General features: G+C 41.4%; 1 protein-coding gene across 5 annotated transcripts in view; it reads left to right on the forward strand.

The window, feature by feature from the left end:
* Positions 1-20,746, forward strand: part of Dusp16 (dual specificity phosphatase 16) — a 74,815-nt gene that overhangs the window by 12,183 nt on the left and 41,886 nt on the right. For all 5 annotated transcript variants that reach the window (XM_038318762.1, XM_042054480.1, XM_042054478.1 and 2 more), the window contains exon 2: positions 18,873-19,455. In XM_038318762.1, coding sequence (XP_038174690.1) covers positions 19,228-19,455 — 228 coding nt within the window. In that variant the 5' untranslated portion in view covers positions 18,873-19,227. The remainder of the gene's footprint in view (positions 1-18,872; positions 19,456-20,746) is intronic.

Consider the following 20,746-nt stretch of genomic DNA (forward strand, 5'->3'; position numbering starts at 1 on the left):
CAAACCTCTTGAGGGCTGGGGTTACTAACAGACGTACACCACTATGCCTGGCTTATCCTGTCAGCATTTTAATTTCAAATCTAATTTTGTACATTTATGTCCTTAAGGCGAGAAAGACAAAATCTGTATATTTTACCAACTGAATCAATGTGAACATTGAAAGGCCAAAGATATACTTGACAGTATTTTTGCCTGTTCCTATGAGCCTCTAGTGACATCTTTAATAATATGAATTCACATTTGCATTGTAGACTCAAGAATTAATCTCCAGATGTAGGACTGGATGGTTAGTTTTACCAAGTTCCCAAGTAATTCTTGTGGCTGATGGAAGTAGGAAATACGTTATAAGTTGAATGTACATGGTACCCAATTAATGAAAACATTTGTACTTCTAACTGTGTGGTGTTTTCCTTAGGGTTTTGCAGATTAGCAAAGTTCTAATCCCAGCACTGCTCAACATTCATTGTATTGTGCTTAAATACCTTTGCTGTAACTTAGTGCTATGTGATACTTAAATGTGTTACTAGCAAATGGTGTTTCTTTTGAACTTAATTGGGAGTTGACACAGTAGGATTAAACAGTAAAACTAAAAATTATTCTTGAGGTCTTATTATGCCATTCACTACATATCAGATATGATGGTGAAATCAGGTATTTTAGTGTTAAACCCTAAAAGTTTCATGAAACCTATAATCTGCTTTATACCAAATTTCCCTTATGCCTTTCCTACTAATTTAACATTAATGTAAAGTAATGGAAAAAGAAACATTGCCCCATACCTGTCTACTTGCTTTGCTTTGTGTGTAATACACTTTGCTAGAGAAACACTCTGAAAGGAGGATTTATTTTGGTTTAGGGTTTCAGTCAGTGCTTGGTTGGCCTTTGCCTTGACATGAGGAAGAAAACATCATGGTTGACAGGTATGGAGAAAGAGGGTGTTCATGTCATGACAGCCAGAAAGCACAGGGACAGGAAAAGGACACGAACAAGTTTGTATCTTTCCAGGGCTTCTCAGTGGCACATTTTCTCCACCACTTCCCAATAATGTCATCTTATTATGAAAGTGTTCATGTCCAGTTATCCTCCCCTCACCCCAGAAAGGGTCTTAGTGTGTCTCCTTAGGTGGTTTTCAACACTCTATATAGACCAGGTTGGCTCTGAACTTGTGGCTATCCTCCTATCTTTGACCTCTGAGTGCTTGAGCCGTCATTTGTTGTTGCTGTTGAGACAGTCTCAGTTAGATCAGGTTGCTGTCCAAGTCACTATGTAGCCAAGAATGGACTTGAACTTCTAATGACTCTGCTGCTTCTGCCTGACAAACGGGGGATGTGCCAGTCACTTTTCCATCCATGATCGCATCCATCAGCTTCAGACCAAGTCTTTGGGGGAGAGGAGGGCAGGTAGAGGGAGACTTCATTTTTAAATCGTGGCACATGAGTACTCATGAATCTTGTAGCATGATTGACATAGAAATTTGTAATTAGGCCATTTTTTAGACTACCCCTTTACCATTGAATGAATCCCATGGCAATGCAATAAAACTGATTTTGGATAATTATTGATGAAGAATAACATTACTTAGTTTATTGAGAAAATAGAACACAGTACTTTAGTTTTTGTATATTTCCTTTGAACATTTTTAGCATCACATGAATTAAGAGTAAACAAAAAATTCAGGGCCTGAAGATGAAACACTCTCTCTCTCTCTCTCTCTCTCTCTCTCTCTCTCTCTGTGTGTGTGTGTGTGTGTAAGAGAGAGAGAGAGAGAGAGAGAGAGAGAGAGAGAGAGAGAGAGAGAGAGGGGGAGGGAGGGAGAGAGAGAGAGAAGGAGGGTAGGTGTATGGTGTGTATTTATTTGACTTACAGAAGAGAATTGTTATGTCAGAATTTAGTTTCATTTTTTTTTTAAACCAGTGTCTTTCATATGGCTTAGGGTAGCCTTGAACTCAAGATCCTTCTGCCTCAGTCTTCTGATTGCTGGGATTTATAGGTGTGTAATACCACCATGCCTGACTTATTTTAACCTTTTTTTTTAAAATGCCCAGTTCATTTTATTTGTAAACAGAAACTGAATCTGGATATAATGCTCATTTAGTTTTATAATAGCTCATCTGAAGCAGGGTCAGATTAGGGTACCAAGATCTTACAGATCTGTAACTTAATGAAGGTGTGCTTTAGTACCAGGCACAGTGCCTTAGATTTAGATCATCCGCATTCTCTCAGTGCTTTCCTTTCTTGTCAGGCTGAGCCTCTTCTTAAACATCTAAATCATGGGGGCTGTATCCTTGTTTCAGATTTCTGTTCTGTCCATTGTTACCAAGTGAAACTCTTCCAGGTATGTCTTCACATTCTATTTCATACAGCCTATAGTGGCTTTTATGGCATATGCCTTCCAGCCTTCCAGGATGCTTAACCAGCTAGCCCCTTCCACCTTAACTTATTTTGTTATGCACTGATATAGTCTATGCTTTATAGCTGTTTGGTTGGTTGGTTGGTTTGGTTTTTCAAGACAAGGTTTCTCTGTGAAGAGTTCTGACTGTCATGGAACTCACTTTATAGACCAGGCTGACCTTGAACTCACAGAGAGATCCACTTGCCTCTGCCTCCCTGAGTGCTGGGATTAAAGGCATGTGCCACCACTACCTGGTTTGTAGCTTGATTCTAATTGGTTTTAATAGTAAAAGCCTAGAGTCAGATATTAGGGAGTGAAAACTGAAAGATCAGAGAAGCAGAGTAGCCAGCCACTAGTTCTTATCTCTACGAAATCCTCAGACTGAATGTCTCTACAAGTCCTCAGACTGTCGTTTCTACGAAATCTCAGTCTGAATCCTGAACTGTCTCCTCTCACCTTATATTTCTCCCTCTGCTCAGCCATATCACCGCCCTAGTGCTGGAGTTATAAGTGTGAACCACCATTGCTTGGCTTGTCTCTCTTTCTCTTTTAGACTGATTCAATTTTGTATAGCTCAGGGTAGCCTTGAACTCACAGAGATCTGTCTTCCTCTCCTGAGTTTGGGAGTAAAGGTGTATGCCACCATTACTGACCTCTATGGCTAACTAGTGTGGCTAGCTCAGCTCTCTGATCTTCAGGCAAACTCTGTTTGTTAAAGCACAAACAAAATATCACCATAGTGCTTTAGTCAGGAAAATATGCTTGTGTCTCCTTTTGTGTTCATACATTTATTCCATTTGGAACTTTCTTCCTCATTTCTCTCTGGGTTCATGTCCCAATTTTCCTCCCAAAAGTCATCTTGAAAGTAAGATTTTTCTAGGAAGGCTTTCCTTTTTTTTTTTAATATTTGTTCAAAATGTCATTTCAGCCATAACTAATTATTTTATACTTACAAGAGATTAGCTGTTTCTTCTGTTTTTCCCACAATGCCTTTTATTACTTTAAGATAAGCCAGTGCTGACATTGAGGTTTTTCAGCTGGAAATTGAAACTTAGGCAGTATTTGCTGTATACGGCATGTCTGAACCTAACGTCACCTCTGGGTTATAGAGGGCAGGGCCAGCTTGCTGTGTGAAGATGACTGATGACCTCTTAGAAAGACAGTCACCTGAAGAATAGAAGGCGGAAATGACATTCTCTCAGGCTTGCATTGTGGATAGGTGTTTTCTGGACAGTCTTTTTCCCCCCTGACTCTGCAGGTATTTTCTGGGGTATATAATCTGGTATATATAAAATATTTATTTTTTTAAATTGTATCGCTAGACTTGTATAGGAGTCAAGCTACATGGATTGTAACGAGCACCTTGTGTTCTGGCCTTCTTGTTTCTCTGATGTTCCTTCTGGGCCAGGTTGTGCTCAGCTGAAACTAGTGGCTTACGAGAGGTTGGAGGGTCAGGCGGCTGGCAGGGCCACAGGTGCCATCACACCCTCGATGAAGCTAGTTTTGTCCGTGCATGCTCATATTTTAATACACATATTTTACTAATATGAGTACTAGATTATAAAATAATCTGTATATTGTTATTTTCTACATATCCAGCTGTGGAAGCCTCAAGAATCTGTTTCTCCTCTGAGGTTTAGGTTGAGGCTCGGCCTTTGTATCTAGATCGTCACAGTATTTCAGGGCTGATAAAAGCGGAAGACGGGGAGTTAATTTGTGGAGCCAGCTATGTATGAATCATGCTGAAGTTTTTTAACCTCCCCTTTAAAATAACACTTTATTTTTAAAAATGTTTTACAGTAATAAAGATTTTAAGTGTTTTAGAACACCAGACCCATTGGTGACTATGTTAAAATAGTCTGAACAGTTGTGCTTACTTGATATAATATAAAGCAACATATCAAAGGCGTTGGCGCCCCCCCCCCCCAAAAAAAAAAGAACCCGAAATACCACCACAGAAAATGGTAAGAGCTTAACCTGAATGCTAGGGGCTCAGTTTTAATTGTGAAGAGATAGCAAGATAAGAGGAGACGCCAGCTTCGTAGAACAAAGGAGAGGCAGGGAAATGAGTTGGATGAGAGGCTGAAAGCATCACAGGGAAAAGCTGCACAGTAAAGAGGACAGAGTGGACAGTAGCCAAGAGGTCAGGCAGCATCCCTGTCTTTGCAAGTGTTTGGTCTCTGCTTCCGCTGTTCTGCCATTCTCTGCCCAGGCCCTGACCCTGTCACTCCATGGTTCGCTCCCTGGTGGTATAGCTTTCTTACGCCATTAAATTCTCAGTACCTACTGTATACTTGTGTGCATGCGTGTGTACGGTGTGTGGACAGATGCAGTGATGTTAGAATTAGTATAGCCTAGCTCCTGCAGGGGTAAACAATGATGTTAACCATCTTTCTCTGCTACATGGCAGAGAAGTGGAAATAGTTATTCCAGATAACTATTCCCCATCTATAAAAGGATGATTTGGAACAGTTTCTCTGCTGGTTGTGGACCCCTTGCCCCAGAGTTATCCTTTTAATGTGAGGATATAAATTGTGACATTTTTACATGACTTGGGTGATCAGAGCATCCTGGCCTTCCTGTTCTTCTCTTTCTAGATCATAAGATGCTCACGGTGGTGTCTTTCTGTTGTTAGTGAAGTCATCTCAGATGTTGCTCTTCAGAGTGTACTAACACGGCTTGGGAGCGCAGTGGCATGTTCTGGGTGGCCACTGAGCAGTTTGGTAAAGTTGAAATGAGGAACAAGGTCTTCTGAGTTCTGTCCAATTTTTTTTTCCTTTAAAAAACAATACATCATGAAATCTCATTTTTATTTATTTTTTCTAAACTCCTAGGATTAGTTTTGGTTGGAAGCTGCAAAGAAACTGAGCTGGTCTGAGTTGTGGGTGCTTGGCACAGAAACTCAGAGAAGGAAGCGTGTGTGTGTGTGTGTGTGTGTGTGTGTGTGTGTGTTTTAACAGTTTTATAGCTCCTGCTTTCCCTGAGTGGAACTGAGCAAGGGGCCAGCAGTTACCCCTGGGCCTGGCTGGCCTCCCATTTTTGAGGCTCCAGAATTATTTTTAGCCCCGGGGCCTTGGAAGCAGGTGTGGTCTGTGCTTGAAGGCCATGCCTGGAATGTGTTCGAGCCTTGTTGTGCTTGTCTGTTTAGGAGCTGACAATGGTGACCTGAGCCTACTGCTTTACTTTGCCAGGAGAATTTGCACCTTTTTGGTGAGGAATGAAAAGTCATACTCTATTACATTTGTGATTTGTTTAAGCAGCTTTGCTTTGGAAACTTTTAACACTCGAAATACATTTTAAGAGTATTAGTACTTTATTAAAAAGTATACCCCAACTGATTGATGTGTTTTATAATTCAAGTTTCTAGTCACAAGTATTTGTTTTATTTAACCTTTAGTTTTCTGGGCAGCTGAGATATAACCCAGTGCTGTAGACAGTGTTTACATTCATAAGGTTCAGGCACTAGCAGACACACACATGTGTGTGCACACACAAACACTTGCACACATGCAAACATGCACACTAAAGTTTAGTTTTCACATTTGTTTAAATATTTAAAGGAATTTGTGAGTGAGTATGTGCATGCGTGTGTGTGTATTGTTTCTTGAGATCCTTGAGCATGTTGGGCAAATACTCTACCTACAAAAAAGTTCTTTTCTGAAGCTACATCTAGGCTTTCACCCCTTGAGGGCTAACATCAACTTTCATATATTGTATTAGTTCATCTTCTAGTTTGTCCACTCACTACCAACTTTTTTGAAAAAATCAGTCTTGCTAAGAAATATAGCAAAGTGTGTGTGTGTGTGTGTGTGCGCGCGCGCGCGCGCGCACGCGCGTGCATAATATCATTTGCTAATGCTTTCCTTTTTATTTTTAAAGGCAAGCTCATGTGTATCTAGAATGGCCTCAAACTCCCTTCATAGCCAAGGATGACTTTTGAGTACCTAATTCTCCTGTCTCCACTGCCTAAGTGCTGGGCTCGAAGGCGGGTGCCACCATTCTACATTTCACGGCTTGCTCCTCGGGCTGCTGACACTCTCTGAGAAGTTAAATTATAGCCTTTCTTCTGTTAGACTACTTCTAGGTTATCCACGTTTGCCCTGTCTTAGCACATGGTGGCAATTTAGCTTAGCAAAGCATGCCTGTCTTTCTCATAGTGGATTTTGTTACGGTGAATTGGCCAGAGGTGCTACATACAGATAGAGATTCTGAAGTTACTGTTACCAATCCCTTGAATACAAGTTCTTGAGTTACTTGATCCATCCTTTGACAAGAAGGACGTCTTGAAAACATTTCTATTTTAGTGAAGAGATTTTTAAAATATTTTTTATATAGATTTTTCATATGTCTATCCTGCTTAGTGTCTGTTAAATTTTACTCCATTCCTTGTCAGAAACAACAAGAAGAAAAAACAAAAACAAAAACCCTCAAGACTCTGACTATATATAAACAAACATTTGTCTTCTTAGAAGCTGTGTACTGTGCAAACTTGTAATATTCCTCGTACAGTTTCTTTTTTTTTTCTTTTTTTTTTTTTTGGTTTTTCGAGACAAGGTTTCTCTGTGGCTTTGGAGCCTGTCCTGGAACTAGCTCTTGTAGACCAGGCTGGTCTCGAGCTCACAGAGATCCGCCTCTGCCTCCCGAGTGCTGGGATTAAAGGCGTGCGCCACCACCGCCCGGCCTCGTACAGTTTCTTTATTTCTTGGCTAAGACATATATTAATTTAGGAACCACAGTGCCTTCCTTTGCGGTGTTAAAGGAAGAAAATGCTTTTAGTTTCTTTAGTGTGAGTGTGAATTCACCTACATACATTCTTGTATATATTTCAACTAAAGTTGAAATCTTAGTTCTCTGGAAATGAGTCATTTCCAGTAAATACAGCCATAGTTTTGAAGAAAGACTGAATATCTGCCATATCTTTTATTAGAATTTGCCTAATTCAGGATTATTTTGGTCAGTGTCTTCATTATTTTCAATTCAGCTTTGGCGCAGAGCTGCCGTCTTCCAGGTGTCCTCTTAGCTTGCTTTCTCACCTCCTCATGGTTTTGTTTTGGTGATCCCTTTGGAGGAAGGCTCTAGTCGGCCTGAGCCTCCTCTAGCATCTCTCCCCTCTTAACTCTGCTTTAGTTTTCTCCATAGACTCCCCACTACCATATATTTTATTTTGCCTATTATATGTACCTCCTATAATTTGCATTTTGAATTCCCTCCCAAAGGCTCATCTGTTAATGTTAATGTTAGTCCCCAAGTTAGTTTTTGGGAGGTAGTAGAACCATTCTGTTGTAAGACCTTGGTGGGAAAATTTTAGGTTACAAGAGGCATGCCTTCAAAAGGGATTGTGGGGCCCCAGCTTCTTTTTGCATGTAGGTTTGCTATGTGAGAAGTTTGCCTAACCTCACATTCTTGGCCATTGCTATTTGACATGCCCACAAGAAGTACCCAGAGCAATGGGTCTGCTCAATTTTTGACTGGAGTTTCCAAAATTCTGAGCCAGATAGCTTTTTTTAGGAACTGGAGAAATGGTACAGTCAGTCTGCCATGCAAGCAGAGGACCTGAGATCAACACTCAGCACCCACATAAAATGCTGGATATGTTGTCACCAGACATGCAGACTGAGAGGCCTTGGAACACTCAGCTCTAAATGGGATGTCTCCGTCAAATCCCTCCCACCTCCTACCTCCCAGCCCCTGCAGGAGAGGAGGTGAAAGAGGGGATGGAGGACACCAAGGAGACAAAGTCCTTTAAATCAGTGCAAGCACAGCTCCTATGGACTCAGGCCCACACAGGTCTTCAGCAGGTCCTCTGTGCACGTGTTACAGCTTCCAGGTCAGTGTTTCTACGGGGTTCCTGAGTGTGTGAATGTGAGTATCTTGTATTTGCTTTTTGTTTTTTTGAGGCAGAGTTTCTTTGTGTGCCTTGGTTGTCCTGGAACTGGCCCTGTAGACCAGGTTAGCTTTGACCTGGGATTAAGCCCTCACTGCTTGGCTGAGATCTCTGAATCTTGTGCCATCTCTTGGGCTCTTTTCCTTCTGTTGATTTGTCATCTCCAACTTCAGTGTGATAGTTTTTGTTTTATCTTGTTTTGTTTTGTTTTTTAAATGAATGAATGAATGAGTGAATGAAAAGGGTAAAACTTAACAACTAAATAGTCACTTATCCCTGCTGGGAGAGGGAAAATCAGTTTTCTTTAATAGAGTGACACTGGGTGTATCAACCACTCCAGGACAGACCTCATGTTTAGGGGTTGACAACATATAAGGAATTCCACAGTGGTTTGTGTGTGTGTGTGTGTGTGTGTGTGTGTGTGCGCGCGCGCGCGCAGGGGCGGGCTTTTATTTACCTACAGTTTGGTAGGGTTTTTTGTGTGTGTGTGTGGGTGATTGTGGGGGATTTTATTGTTATATTAGGTTTCGTTTTGAGAAAGAACTTAAAGTTGGGTAGGTGGGGGGAGAGTATCTGGAAGGAGTTGGAGGAGGGGAAGAATATGATCAAAATATATTTAAACTTAAAGATTGTTTTAAACAATAATAATAAATATTGGGAAAGATGGTACTTATAATCCCAGCTCTGGGAAGGCAAAGACAGAAAGATCCCTGGGGTTTCTGGTTGGCCAGTCTATCCTAATTTACAAACCTTAGGTTGCAGTGAGAGCCCCTGTCTCAAAAAAACCAAAGTGACTAGCATCTGATGAATGGCACCAAAAGTTGACCCTGAGATGAGATGGTGGGGCTGATCTATTCGGAGCTTACCAAGCCCAGCTGGACTGGTACTGAAAGAGCATGGGATAAAACTGGACTCCCTGAACATGGAGGACAAGGAGGGCTGTAGTAAGGAGCTGCGGGCAGCTTCCCGCTGCCCTGCTCTCGGCCATCGGCTAGCTTAAAACCCGAAATAACAACACACAAATTGTTTTCTTTTAAACACTGCCTGGCCCATTATTTCCAGCCTCTTACTCACATCTTGATTAACCCATATCTAATAATCTGTGCAGCACCACAAAGTGGTGCCTTACCAGGTAGATTCTAGCGTACGTCCATCTTGGGCTGGAGCTTCATTGCATCTGGCATCTCTCTCAGGAGAGGCACGGTGGTCTGACTAACTTAGGAGAGGCGTGGCATCTGACTGAGCCATCTACCTCACTTCCTTCTTCCTGTTCTGTCTACTCCACCCACCTAAGGGGCGGTCTATCAAATGGGCCAGGCAGTTTCTTTATTAGCCAATGAAATCAACTCAAACAGAAGACTCTCCTACATCAGAGGGCTGCTGAGAAGCCAAGGACAATGACACTGGATTTGGATCCTACTATGCATACTGGCTTTTGGGGGGGGGGGCCTGGCCTGTTTGGATGCTCACCTTCCTGGACCTGGATGGAGGGGGGAGGAACTTGTACTTCCCACAGGGCAGGGAACCCTTACTGCTCTCTGGATAGGAGAGGGAAGGGGAGTAGAGTGGGGAGGGGGGTAAATGGGAGGCGGGGAGGAGGCAGAAATTTTTAATAAAAAAAAAAAATCTCTGTCACATAAGGTTGGCAAAAAAAAAAAAAAGTTGACCCTGGCACATAAACATGGACATGCATATAAATACACAATATTTTCTTTTAATAAGTTAATTGTTTTGGTAGGTTTTTTTAGTCGTTTGGTTTTGGTTTTTCGAGATGGGTTCTCTATATAACAGCTCTGACTGTGCTGGAACTCACTGTAGACCAGGCTGGCCATGAACTCACAGAGATCTGCCTGCCTCTGCCTCCCAAGTGCTGGGATTAAAGGTGTGTGTCACCCAGCCAGATTTCCTTAGAGTAATGGAAAAATGACTAATTCAGTACCCCAGTACTAAATTCTAAGAGGACAAGAATTTTTTTACTTGCATAATGTATAGCTAGGCAATACATTTACAATTATAATTTATAACGAACAGCTATCATTTATTGCTGCATTTTCAACACAGTGTTTGGCACATTTTAGGTGTCCAATAATCACTAATTGACTCATTTACAACCTGTCTGGGAGATGCTCAGGAGTACCAGGATGCACACCTTAGTCTCCCTTGACCCTAACTTGTAAGTCTCTCCTCACCACCAGCTTACGTTTATTATGAAAAGTCTTCCAGAACATTTTCTGTACTCCCAGAGTAAACTATCCCCACATTCCCTCTTGCCTGGTGGCTCCCTCCTAGGGATCCTTGCATTCCCTTTCCCAGATGACCACCCCATATCCAGGCTCCTCTTCTTTTGGGCAGGACCACTAGAAGGGTTTTTTCAGGATACTTGGAGGAAGCATGAGCTGTGGATCAGTGAGGGAGTGGTGGGTGCAGTAGCATGGGTAATGGAGGAAAGGGGAAGGTAGTGTGGGATCAGGGCTCAGGTGGGTCAGGGAACAGGGAAGCTACCTGTGGACACAGGTCAGCTAAGCAAACAGGAAACAATGCTGAGAAGAAAGACATAGCTCCTGGCTAGCAGAAACTCTTTAAGGCTCCTCAGATCTGGCCATGTCTCAAAGGAGAGTTAATCTTTGAAAGTGAGCTGCTGTTCCACCTCCTCTGTGGTTCTCCGGGAACATGAACAGCTTGAACGTGGTGACCGCTTTCAGCAGTGCTGCCTGTCAGTGGGAGGCTGGGTTTTACCGTGCTTTTGTCTCCATGTCTTCGCCCGTTGTCTAGGTAGAGCTGCTTCAAGCAGTCTCTTCTGATACTATCGCCTGTCAGTGTTTGTCTTCTGGTTTGGGCTAAGAAAATGTGGACAAAACATGTTAAGTTCAAGGCTGTTTGGGTTAGGGTGGGTTTTAATTGAACATCTTTGAATTTCCGTCAGGATTTTGGTTTTGTTTTTAGAATTTTTATACTGACAGTGTTGGGGATTGGTTCAGGGCTTCACTCTGCTATTAAACCATACCCTCAGCCGTCTATCAGTTCTCTGAACCTCACAACTTCAACAGTCAAAGCCTAAGGTGTTCTTGCCAGCTTCCTGGCAGCAAGTCTAGTCCTCCCTGTAGATTTGTATCGTTTCCTGTTACTAGCATCCATTTAGAACTCCCCTAAAAGTCTCTTTTATTTTGTAGTCTGTTTCATCGATTTTTATTGGTGGGGGAGAGGAAATTAAGTCTAGTTTAATAGACTTCTCACCTGATTCTAACCTTCTCCCATGACTTGCTGAGAATTTGAAGTTGAACTCTAGTCCCACAAACAAAACTGAATCTTTTTCTTCAAGCATAGGTCTTAGAAGCACCGTTTAGGCATAGGGACACTCTCCCTTCCTTGAGCATTTCCCTTTGTAAAGGAAATACTTAAAATGCGCATTTGAATGTAGAGCAAGGACCCAACCGCTCTGCCTTCTCACTTTCCATGCGCCATTTTGAAATGTTTGTGGGGCCTCCTTTCTTACCCTGCTTGTCTTAGGCCCTGTGGGTGAGTTCAAGGCAGCAGTGCCTAGTAGCAGACCTTATTGTCATCACGAGTAGAAGGAAAAAGGGAACTTCTTGTAATTTATTTTATGTGCAATTGTGTTTTGCCTGCATATGTGTGTAAGAGTGCCAGAAGAACTGGAGTTACAGATAGTTGTGAGATGCCATGTAAATCCTGGAAATTGAATCCAGGTCCTTCGAAAGAGCATTCAGTGCTCTTTTTACCAATGAGCATCTCTCTAGCACCTGGAACTTTCTATTTTTGCAGTTGCTTATGTCCTCATTTGACTGACCTTGGAATCATGGTCATGTTATTGGAAAGTTTAAGAGAAAAATGCTTCATCTAAGAAAATGTTTAGTAGATTCATTTAATAATAATCTGGGGGTGGGGGAAGTCCTAGCAAGATCTAGGGCTACAGAGCTGTCATCTTAGTCACTGTGGAGGTTGAGGTAGGAGAATTGCAAGGTCAAGACTGCCTAGGCTACAGAGCAAGTTCAAGACTAGTGTAGAAAACTTTACAAGATCCTCTCAAAATAGAAAGTTAAAAAAAAACCCCAAAAATCCCCAAGACAACAACAGCAACAAAAAATCCAAACAAACATAATAAAACAAACCAGAATAGGGTAATACAGCTGAGTTGAAGATGCTTACCTAGTGCACATGAGGACCCTGGGTTAAATTCCTAGAACTGGGGTGGGGGTGGGGGAGTCTAGTTGGATACACTGCTGGCTGCAGGTACTGAGGAAAGTCAACCCAAATGTTTTCCTCTTAATTACGTTAAAGGCAAATAGTTGGTGCTTTTTAAAAATTAATCTTTATATTGTTCCTTTAATAAAACAAACTCCACTTTTCCACCTTACAGTGTTCACTCACAACAAAGTCAGTAGTATGTTTCACTGATGTATTTCACAGTTAGATATAGAGTAAATTTTGATGAATCTAAACATTAAATATATTACATAAAACAACTAAAGTTATAACTTTAAGGGTTAAGTTATACAGTGTTTGTTAGATGTCACAGCATATAAAGCATAAATTATTTGATGAAATGTAAATTATACTAGGAACGGTATTTCTTAATCTTTTAATCTTTGTGTACGTGTATGATGTGTGTGTTGGTGTATCTCAGTATGGTGCACATTCCACCACGGCCTGTCAGATGTCGGAGGATGGCCTCAGGTGTGGATTCTTTCCTTTCACACTGTAAGAGGCAGGATCTCTTGTTCACTATTGAATACATCAGGTTGCTGGTCTGTTATTTTCTGAGGATTCTCCTGTGTCTGCCTCCATCCTATTGAAGGGGCAGTGGGATTACAGCACCTGTTTGGTGTTGTATAGGTGCTGTGGTTCTGAACTCAGGTCCTCATTCTTGTACAGGAAGCACTTTACCCACTGAGCTATTTCCTCAGCCTACAAAAAGGTCAGTTTGCCTGCCTGCTTTTTCCCCTCCTCCTCTTTTTGTTCTCTTTGCTTCTCCTTTTTTGTATGAGTATTTTGCCTGAATGCATGTGTGTATACAATGTGCTTGCCTGGTGTCCACAAAGGTCGGAAGTAGTTGTTGACTTCCCTGAAGCTTTGAACCACCTTGTGGATGCTGGGAGCTGAACTCAGTTCCCCTACAAGAGCGGCAAATGCTCTTAACCATGACATCACTTCTCCAGCACCAAAACATAGTTGTCTTTAGTTGTTAGGTACCTAGATACAGAGCTAATTGAACAGATATAGTTCTAGGGGAAAGAGGGCATTGTCTTTTAAGTTTATGTTATCTACATATTTCGTTTAGATTTCTGAAATGGTGTATATGGAAGACTGATGGGTATATTGATTTGTTCAGTTTCTAATGAGATGAAACGTTTTATTTTTTACTAGTCTTGTGAATGAAAGAAAAAGCAAGATATAAAAACTATAGTCAGTGAACTATCTGAACAAAGGAGAAAAAAATAACATTTTTGTTTTCTGTTTATTTTTAAAAAAATCTTAGGAAGAACAGTGGTCTCCATTTATGTGTTAAAAAAACAGGTGAGAAGCATCTACAACATAACACATTAAAAAACTTCAGAATAGTGTTAGAAGTTTCAGTATTGTAACAATTTGTAACACCGTCATCAAGATCCAACTTGTAGACATGTTACGCGTGCAATTTTAGATTTTTCAACCGTTCAAATATCTATAAAGAATAGAAGGAAGTAAAAGCTTTAAAATTTGGCTAAGTAGTAGGTTATAAGAATGTAGACTCAGCTGGAGGCTTCCTTGATGTCTGTGGTCTGTGCTGCTGCCTGAAGCCATTTGGTGTCTGAAGGGCTGTGCTGCCACTAAGGCCGTGTCTGGGTCCGTGGTTCTGCTGGCGCTGGGGTTCATGTTGATGTCTGTTTTCTGTGTTGTCACCTGAAGCCATGTTGATGTCTATGGGCTGGGTTATCACCGGGAACCATATTGGTGTCTATGGCCTGTATTGCCTAGGAGGCCATGTTGATGCCCTTGGGCTGTGCTGCCACCAAGGGTTATGATGGTGTCCATGGCCTGTGCTGTGCTCACTGGAGACCATGTTGAGGTTTGTAGCACATGCTGGCACTGGAGACCATGTGGATGTCCATGGTCCATGCTATTGCCCAAAACCATGTGTAAGTGCATGATCCGTGTTCCTGCTGACTGTAAAGGGCAAAGAAACTACTTTTGTAATATTGACTACAGACTCACAGCTGAGAAAGAGGGACATAGAAGGCTTCTGTGATGATCACTATCCTCCCTCACCTCCAAAGAGTAACACAAAAACCATCGAAGAGAGCTCTTAAAATTAGTGATCAGGATGCTGGAGTATAGCTCCGCAATTGACGGCTTCTGGTGGTGCAGGTGGCGAAGGATCTGACCACGGGGAGTTTGACCATGAGTGAGTATATTGTAGAACAAATTGGACATTTTTTTTTCTTCTTCTTTTTTGGGGCAGGGTCACAAGGGTGGAGAGTTTAAAAAAATAAATGAAGAATTTATGCTCGTGTGATTCAGTTTAAGAATATTTATTCCTTGAACTTTGAGTAGAAATTTTGAGGAGGACTGTCAAAATGGCTTATCCAATAGAAACATTTGCTGTACAAGAAGCCTAACAACCTGAGCTTCAGTCTCCAGACCCTCATGTAATGGGAGGAGAGCGCCATCTCCAAAGATTGCCCTCTGACCTCTGCATGCTGATTGTGGCATAGTCACAGATACATCAGACATGTCACCCACAGACATGAGACAGAGAAGGAGGAAATTTGGAGGTGAAGTTAGTTGGATTGTTTTGCAAACAATGAACTATTTGCTTGCCATTTTTAAATCCCACTTTAAGCAAAAAAAAAAAAAAAAAAAAAGTCTGAAAACAAAGCCACCACAAATATACCTCTGATCTCAGGGTATTGGAATTCTTGAGAATGAACAATAGTAGAAGAGAAATTTTAAAGTATTTTATTTATCATTATTTTTGAGACAAGGTCTCTTGTAGCCCAAGTTGGCCTCAAGTTTTCTATATCATTTTTTTTCTTTTTCTCATTTTTTTATTCAAGATTTCCATCTCCTCCCCTCCTTCTCCCTCTTCCCTCCCCTCCCTTCCACCCATACTCCCACTCCACCCCTCTCCAAAGACAAAGAGCCATCAGGGTTCCCTTCACTATGTTAAGTTCAAGGTCCTCCCAGCTCCCCCTAAGTCCAGGAAGGTGAGCAACCAAACTGACAAGGCTCACAGTGAGCCCGTCCATGCTGTAGAGTTCATGTTCATTGCCATTGTCCTTGGTTTCTCAGTAAGCATGACCTTGAACTCCCGATTCTCTTGCCTATACTTTTGAAGTGCTAGAATTACTGGTGTGTAGCTCCATATCTGGCTCTTGGGGTACGAGCTCATGCTGGATAAGATGTACTCTATCCATAGATATACCCAGCCTGCGGGGTAGAAGCAGACTGTGAGTATTTCGTTAAAATTTTCTGTTGATAAAGAAAAGAGGTTAAGGTCATCGGTACCTTACTTTCTCCAGCCCTTTGTCAGGCTTCTGCCACATATTCAAGTTAGGACTACAGAAAATCAGATCTGGGTGTAAAGGGACAAGAGGACTCCAGCTGACTTCGGCCCAGTACTAAATGTGTACAAATGTATGTCACTCTCGTCCCCGTGCTTAAGTTATGTCCTGTGTTAGAGTGACTGAGCAGAGAAAGATCCTTTCTTGGTCAAGACAAGAGTCTTTCTGTATCCGCAGCAGCCAGCTAGGGCCATTTCATGCCTGAAGAACTGTCTGCTGAAGGGGAGCAAAGATGAGCATTTTCTGATTCAGCTTGTGCGTGTTTGCTATCTTCTCCTTTTGTCTCGATCTCCTAACCCAGATCCCTGCTGAGTCTCATCCTGATTTTATCACTGAGAGGAGCCAACCACACTCAGAGACCCAGTGCTGTGGGTGGAATCAGCTTGCTCTTGTTCTCAGATTTCTGCTTTCAGTGCTCTCTGGGCACCTTGTGCACAAGTCACATCATTCTTCCCCAGTCCAGAGAGAAAACTGGGTAACCCAGTAGTAGAAGCTCTGGTTTGAAAGTCAGACATCCTCCGTGTAGGACTTTGGTTGATCTGTGTCACTGAGCAATCAGGACTTTATTCAGTCCTGTGGACATGTTGGGTACTTTGCAAAAGTTTGTTGATTGCCAAGACAAATTTCTTGTTCTAGCTTCTTCTAAGTTGAGAGTCAACTTAGAGGTGACTCTCATTCCTCACTGACATAAAAGTATATTGAAAATAAATATAATAAAATTAATTGAACTGAATGTTGCAGGTTAGTAGACAAGACATGGACATACAATATACTAAATGTAGGATTTGTAAAATAAGATTTCTCAGGGACCTCTTTATCAGGCTCTGTGAGAAAGGACTACAGGAGAGCGGAATTACTTCTGTTTTCATTACTCAGTGATGTCTCTTTTAAAAGAAAATACTTATGTATCGATGTTTTGCCTACATGTGTGTCTGTGCACCATGTGTGCTCCTGGTGCCTGAGAAGGTGCCAGAAGAAGGCCTTGGATGCCCTGGGAGTGGAGCTAGAGTAGAGCTAGAGGGCTCTGTGAGAGCTGCTGAGTTCTCAGCTACTGAGCCGTGTCTCCAGCCTTCTTGATTCCAGACACGAGTGAGCTTTGTTTGCCAGTGCTGCCTCCCGCGCCTGAGACAGAGAATCTAACTACATAGCCCAGACTGGCCTGGAATGCTAAATTCCTTCTTTTTCAGCCCCTTGAGTCCTAGCATTAAAGACAGGTGCTGTCATGCCCAGCTTCACCAGTGCTTCCTTCTGGAGTGCATTTTTCCTCCTCCCTCTTTCTGATCATGGTCACTTTCATTTATGAATTTTAGATAAATTAGGTAGTTGTAAAGAAAGAAGAGTCACTGCTGCATCTGCATTTCGTAGAAGCTACAAAACCAGCAAATTCCAGGCCACTTCTCTTTATAGCCTGGTCTCTTTTCTCCATGCCCCAAGCTTGAAATTTAAGTTTAAAATGAGAGAATATGACCTTAACATGGTTGAAATGTCTACCATCTTGTTCTGAAATCAGGTAATCAAATATTTATTTATAATCTTAAATTGTCCTTGGAACAAGAAAGGTTTTACTTATTATTAAAGTTAAATTGAGCATCTTATCTACAAGAAGAGTGGAAGTAAGAAATTAATATAAGCCATTTCCACCAAATGCTCATCCCTAAAAGCTGACTGCTAACAGCGAATGTCTCATTTTAGACAGAGAATATTTCATGTAAGGAAAATGGACCAGGATAGATACAAGTCTCAGAATATGAAAGGCTAGGACCTGACCCAAATTATGGACACTAAACCTTACTTAGTGTTACTTAGGAAATGGTTCCTTACAAGAGCTTGATGAGATAGGGGAAGGATTTTAAGGGCTCTGCCTGCTGTCTTCAAGTTCTAGGTTAAGGGGCTTAGGGTTTTTGTTGCTCTGAAGAGACACCATGACCACAGCAACTCTTAGAAAGGAAAACATTTAGTTCGGGTTTGCTTACAGTTTCAGAGGTTCAGCCCATTGTCATCCTGGTGGGACATGGCATCATGAAGGCAGACATGGTACTACATCTTGATCTGCAGGCAGCAAAAGCAACTGTGACACACTGGGTGTAACTTGAGACCTCAAAGCCCACCCCCACAGTAATACACCTCCTAGTAGTGCCACTCCCTATGGGAGTCATTTTTTTCTAACCACCACGGGTGTGTGTGTGTGTGTGTGTGTGTGTGTGAGAGAGAGAGACAGAGAGAGAGAGAGAGAGAGAGAGAGAGAGAGAGAGAGAGAGAGAGAGAGAGAGAAATTTTCTGAGTCTAGAAGGCAGGTGATTCTCCTGAGAATGAGGTGTGAAAACTGAAGGGGAAGTCTATGACAGGTCAACCATTTGAGATGGAAGATGGGCTTGGGAAGGAGACAGGCCAGGGCTATGGCTGTGACGCCAACTGCCGTAGAGCTGTGTACATCACAGGCCTTCTGCAGTCCTGTTGACAAACACATCAGCCTTTTTTTAAAATCCCTTTCTTCTTAAAGGGTAGCTGAAATTTGTGGAGCCTTGCTTTCTGACCCTTCTCGAGGGGCTACTGTTTGCACCTGTCCACTCAACACAGGAATTCTTAAGCCAGGAGAAAAAAATTTTTCTCCTAATAATATGGAATTGCTAACCTGAATCTTTGCTGTTGCTCTGCGTAGGTTTTTTGCTATTGTTTTTAGACATATGTAAGTAAAATGCAAGAAAACCATTTGGATAGTAATACTTTGACTTGCCTTTTTCAGCCTTTTAGTTTCATACAAATCATTTAGTTTGGTGTCTCAGGTGATTATAATTATGAATGCTATGTATTGTTGAAGTTTTTATACTTTGAGGTTAAAACTGAATTAAGATACTCTCTTTTCTGTCTTGGAACTATGTCTTCTTAATCTTTTTGTTTGTTCAAATGAAGCATGCGTTAAGTATGGAATTAGATTAATGAAGTAAATATTATGAGTCACAACTCTCTAATCTGATACTCATTCTTATTTTTCTGACCCCATGTTTTGTTTTCTGTCTTTCTTTCTCTCTTCGTATAGGTTGTCAGTCCAGTGTAAAGCTGTGGAGTGAGGGAGCAAAGGTAAAGGATGATGTAATGCCCTGGCTGCCCTAAAACATCTTTTGTTGTGGATGGTTATTCCCGTCATCTTTTTATGAATCAGATGTGAGGGACTGCTTTGTGGAAGGAGTCCTGTGCAAGAGCGCATCGACAGGAAAGAGACATTCAGCTGGAGGGCTCTTGCTGAAATGGGTTTAACTCTGTGTTGCCAGTCACCACTAGCCTGACCTCATACATTCTTAGTACAATGGAGTGGCTGAGCCTTTGAGCACACCACCATTACATCATTGGGGCAAATTAAAAAACGAGGTGGGAAAAGAGGACTTATTGTTGTCATGGCCCATGAGATGATTGGAACTCAAATTGTTACTGAGAGGTTGGTGGCTCTGCTGGAAAGTGGAACGGAAAAAGTGCTGCTAATTGACAGCCGGCCATTTGTGGAATACAATACAGCCCACATTTTGGAAGCCATTAATATCAACTGCTCCAAGCTGATGAAGCGAAGGTTGCAACAGGACAAAGTATTAATTACAGAACTTATCCAGCATTCTGCAAAACAGAAGGTAAATTCTTTTATGACTTTTTAAATTAAATGGACATACTGAGGAAATAATTTCAATTGAAGCTTCATTTTTAGTACAAAAAGTAATTTGAAGAAATTTTGGTTTCTTTTTAGATGTTAGCAATCTTGCAATACTTAAAAATAAATTAACAATCACACTGTCACATTAAGAATATTTTAAACTAAGTCAGGCATTGTGACTTATGCCTGTAATCCTAACATGGGAGGTTGACAGGGAGGATTGCCACAAGTTCAAGGCAAGGTTGGGCTACATAGTGAAATTCTGTCTCAAAAATGTCAGGGGAAGAAAAAATAATATTTTAAACTATACATGATAGTTAATTTATTGTAATTTGGACATGTACTGTATTTATTTGTGTATTAATGTCTCAATGAAATTGTTTTATCAATTTAAACAACATTTTGTCTTTCTCCAAATCCACTGAAAGTCATTCTTTTCATATGCTCTGAAGTAAGAACTAATAATTAGAAGTGGAAGTAACATTCATATGTGGTAAAACTGGTTGAGGCATTATATTTGGGAAATAATTATTCTTGGAATAATAAAGTATTGTGCATACAATGGGCTGTTCCTCCCCCTCCCCTTTTGTTTTTCTAAGACAAAGTTTTATATAGCTCAAGTTGTTCTCAAAGTTGCTATATAGCTAAGGATAGCCTTGAACTCCTGATAAGTGCATCTTTTAATGAACATCTGTGTCACATAGGTTTTTTTTCTTGTTACCTATGAATCGTGTGTGTGTGTGTACATCATGGAGGTCAGAAGAAAACCTTGGGTATTATCCTGAGAAATGTAATCTACCTCCTTTTGAGATGAAGTTTCCTCCTAGCTTGGAATTCAGCATATGAGGCTAGACTGGTAGGCCAGTGAATCCCAGTGATTGAACTCAGATCGCCAGACTCTCCTATAGTAGCTATTTTAACAAATCTTCCTTCCTTCTTTCCTTCCTTCCTTCCCTCCCTCCCTCCCTCCTTCTCTCTCTCCCTCCCTCCCTCCCTCCCTTCCTCCCTCCTTCTTTTTTTTTTTTTAAAGAGACAGGGTTAAAAAGAGAGACAGAGACACAGAGACAGGGTTTCTCAGTAGCTTTGGGAGTCTGCCCTGGAACTTACTCTGTAGACCAGGGTGGCCTCAAACTCACAGAGATTCACGTGCCTCTGCCTTCTGAGTGCTGGGATTAAAGGCATGTGCCACCACTGCCTGGTTTAATATGTTTCTTTAGGTGAAGGATTGTTATTTTTATTTTGCAAATTATATCATTTGTCAACTTTACCCT

Source organism: Arvicola amphibius, chromosome 2, assembly GCF_903992535.2.
Source record: "Arvicola amphibius chromosome 2, mArvAmp1.2, whole genome shotgun sequence".
Taxonomy (NCBI): Eukaryota; Metazoa; Chordata; class Mammalia; order Rodentia; family Cricetidae; genus Arvicola; species Arvicola amphibius.